The 2,293-nt window shown below is 42.9% G+C and overlaps 1 protein-coding gene across 2 annotated transcripts; it reads right to left on the bottom strand.

The window, feature by feature from the left end:
* Positions 1 to 500: 500 nt before the first annotated feature.
* Positions 501 to 2,236, bottom strand: AIMP2 (aaRS-interacting multifunctional protein 2). Of its 2 annotated transcripts, XM_020942499.2 has the most exons (5): positions 1,977 to 2,232; positions 1,738 to 1,854; positions 1,377 to 1,529; positions 1,089 to 1,317; positions 501 to 1,030 (listed from the first exon to the last, which is right to left on the bottom strand). In XM_020942499.2, exons 1-5 carry the CDS (start codon positions 2,112 to 2,114, stop codon positions 654 to 656), a joined length of 1,014 nt encoding a protein of 337 aa, XP_020798158.2. In that variant the 5' UTR covers positions 2,115 to 2,232; the 3' UTR covers positions 501 to 653. The 2 variants fall into 2 exon arrangements, with proteins under 2 accessions (XP_020798158.2, XP_020798159.2); XM_020942500.2 differs by lacking the exon at positions 1,738 to 1,854 and having other exon boundaries at positions 1,977 to 2,236.
* Between the last annotated feature and the right edge of the window lie 57 nt (positions 2,237 to 2,293).

Raw genomic sequence — 2,293 nt, 5'->3', positions numbered from 1 at the left:
TAGTATCGTTTGTTTTTTTTCTGGAGGGTAGAGACATGATTATGGTTCCAATCTGACTTTTAATCAATTTTATGTCGTAAAACCTATAAGCAATTAATAGAGTTCAGGGACTTGTCCGTTTCCCCATTTTACGCAGCTAATAATGGCACAGAAATTGATTACCCATATACATGATATATATATGCAGCATATGTACTAGGTATAAATTAACATTTAAATATTATATATGAAACCCATTTATATGAGAGAAAAAACTCTACAACATCCTATCGTTCGTGCTGAGTGAAGTTCATCCATAAACCAACATAGAGAACAATCAATGGATTTAAAAAAATATAAGCAAATATAAAAACCTAGCCATTAAGCCATTTTTAAGTGCAAAATCCACAAAGAGTGTAAGTTAATGAGAAACCAACAATTGCAATATAGATACATGAGAGAACCACGCATTGTATAAAACAGAACAGAGTTTGCAACAAAGATAAATAAGCCAAATAAAATTACGGAAAAACACGAGGATCTTGAAATATATATTGGGGGGAAATTTACAATCGATTGGAGCTTAAAAACTCAGAACTATGAAAATATTAGTGTCAGCTTATATTCCCTTGAAGCATTTCTTTAATTTATTTTGTTCGGTTTTGTTTTGTAACTTAAATTTGTGCCACGAGCTTTGCCCGCTTTCGCCAGGCCAGCAGCGCTGGCGTCAAATCCTTGTCGGTAATGGCCGGCATTCGTATCAGCGAGCTGTAAACTCCGATATCGGCCACTGACATTTGGCTGCCGCCGAAATACTGCTGCTGTTGCAGTCGCTTGTCCAACAGACGCACCATTGCCACTTGTGTTTTGTGCGTGTTGCAACGCAAAAGCTGATAGCAAATGTCCAGAACGAGATCGATCTCATTGCACAGCGCGGAGCCTTCGTAGCGGTATTCGGCAGGACCAACGCGACCCAAGTAGCGGATGATGTTCACCTCGCCGTAAATGGGCACGTACATGGTCGGCGAGCTGATCATCTCAGTATGTTCGCCTGTAATTATAGTAGTTATCTATAAATCCTTTAAGATTATACCAATAAATCCACTTACAGTTCTTCCAGATGAGCGTCACATTTATTTTGGGCAGGGCCGGATTCACTGGTACCTTGGCCAAATTGGCCTCGAACTCTCGGGCTGCTGGGCCAATATCGGCCATCGTGGAGTGCGTGAAGGTCTTGACATCGATTGTGTACAGATCCCGCCAGGCATTCTTCAGGGCCAACAGAGCGTAAGGTATAAAATTGGGATGGCCATTGATCACAACGTCCTGGAGTGGTATCTATACTTAAAATGCTATAAGTAACCCGTAAAATTGAACAGAAGAAAACCTATTCTTACCTCTTTTAGTCCACCATTCTGGAAGGCCGTCGTATGCTGGTAGGTCTTGCCACACACTCCTAGACCGGCTCTGATCTGTCCCAGCTGCGCCTTGAGCTCCTCCAGCTGCTTCAACACTTTCTCCTGTCGGGCGGCCACTGTTGCCGTGTCATCCTGCAAGTTAAGAAGAAAAAGGTGTTGTCTTTAAATGGCAAACGGCGTCCACGGGTGTCCAAGGTCATCTGGACCACTCGAGAACAGAGCAAGCAACACACAAAACGGAGCGTGGATGCACATATTCATTCTTTGTTAGTCGATGGTTTTATAAATAGAATTTCGTATTTAGTAGTGGGTTCTTGCTGTTGTTGTTGGTGGTCTTAACCTTTAGCAGTTGTTGTATTTGTCGGCCTAAAGTGTCCAAATCGAGTGCGCATGTGGCTGCCTTCCCGCTCCCGCTACCGCTTGTTTTGTGGCTCCAGCTGCTGCTCTCCTCCCATCTCTGGCAAAGATCACACATGCGGGAATGGAATGGGATGGCATTGATGTTGATATTCGATGTTTACTCTCCTCAATTAGCCAGCGATACCCAGGACAGGCGGCAATTCCAAGTTCACAACTTACGCATGTTGATGATGATGATGATGATGTGGACGCAGTTGGTGCCAGGGCATCCGCCGCCAGGCTCACGTTCTTCAGGGCGTACATGCAGGTGGGCAACTTAATGTCGAATTGGGGCAGTAAGGTCTTCAGTTCGTACATCTCCCCAGCGAATGGTTATCCAAGAAGTTAAAGTTTATGGAAATTTATTTTTGCAAAATGTGCTTGCGATACCGACGAACCGATTTCTAGTAGTATCGATATATCGATAATTGTTTATGATAGTTACGGGTTTCTAATTCAAAATGTAGCGAAGTTAAAATTTTAATTTTGTGCTTAGA

Source organism: Drosophila serrata, unplaced genomic scaffold (genome assembly GCF_035046125.1).
Source record: "Drosophila serrata isolate PLE 108 unplaced genomic scaffold, ASM3504612v1 contig_272, whole genome shotgun sequence".
In the NCBI taxonomy this organism is placed as follows: domain Eukaryota; kingdom Metazoa; phylum Arthropoda; class Insecta; order Diptera; family Drosophilidae; genus Drosophila; species Drosophila serrata.
The sequence above is the reverse complement of the archived record's forward strand: the minus strand, read 5'-3'. Positions and strand labels throughout refer to the sequence as shown.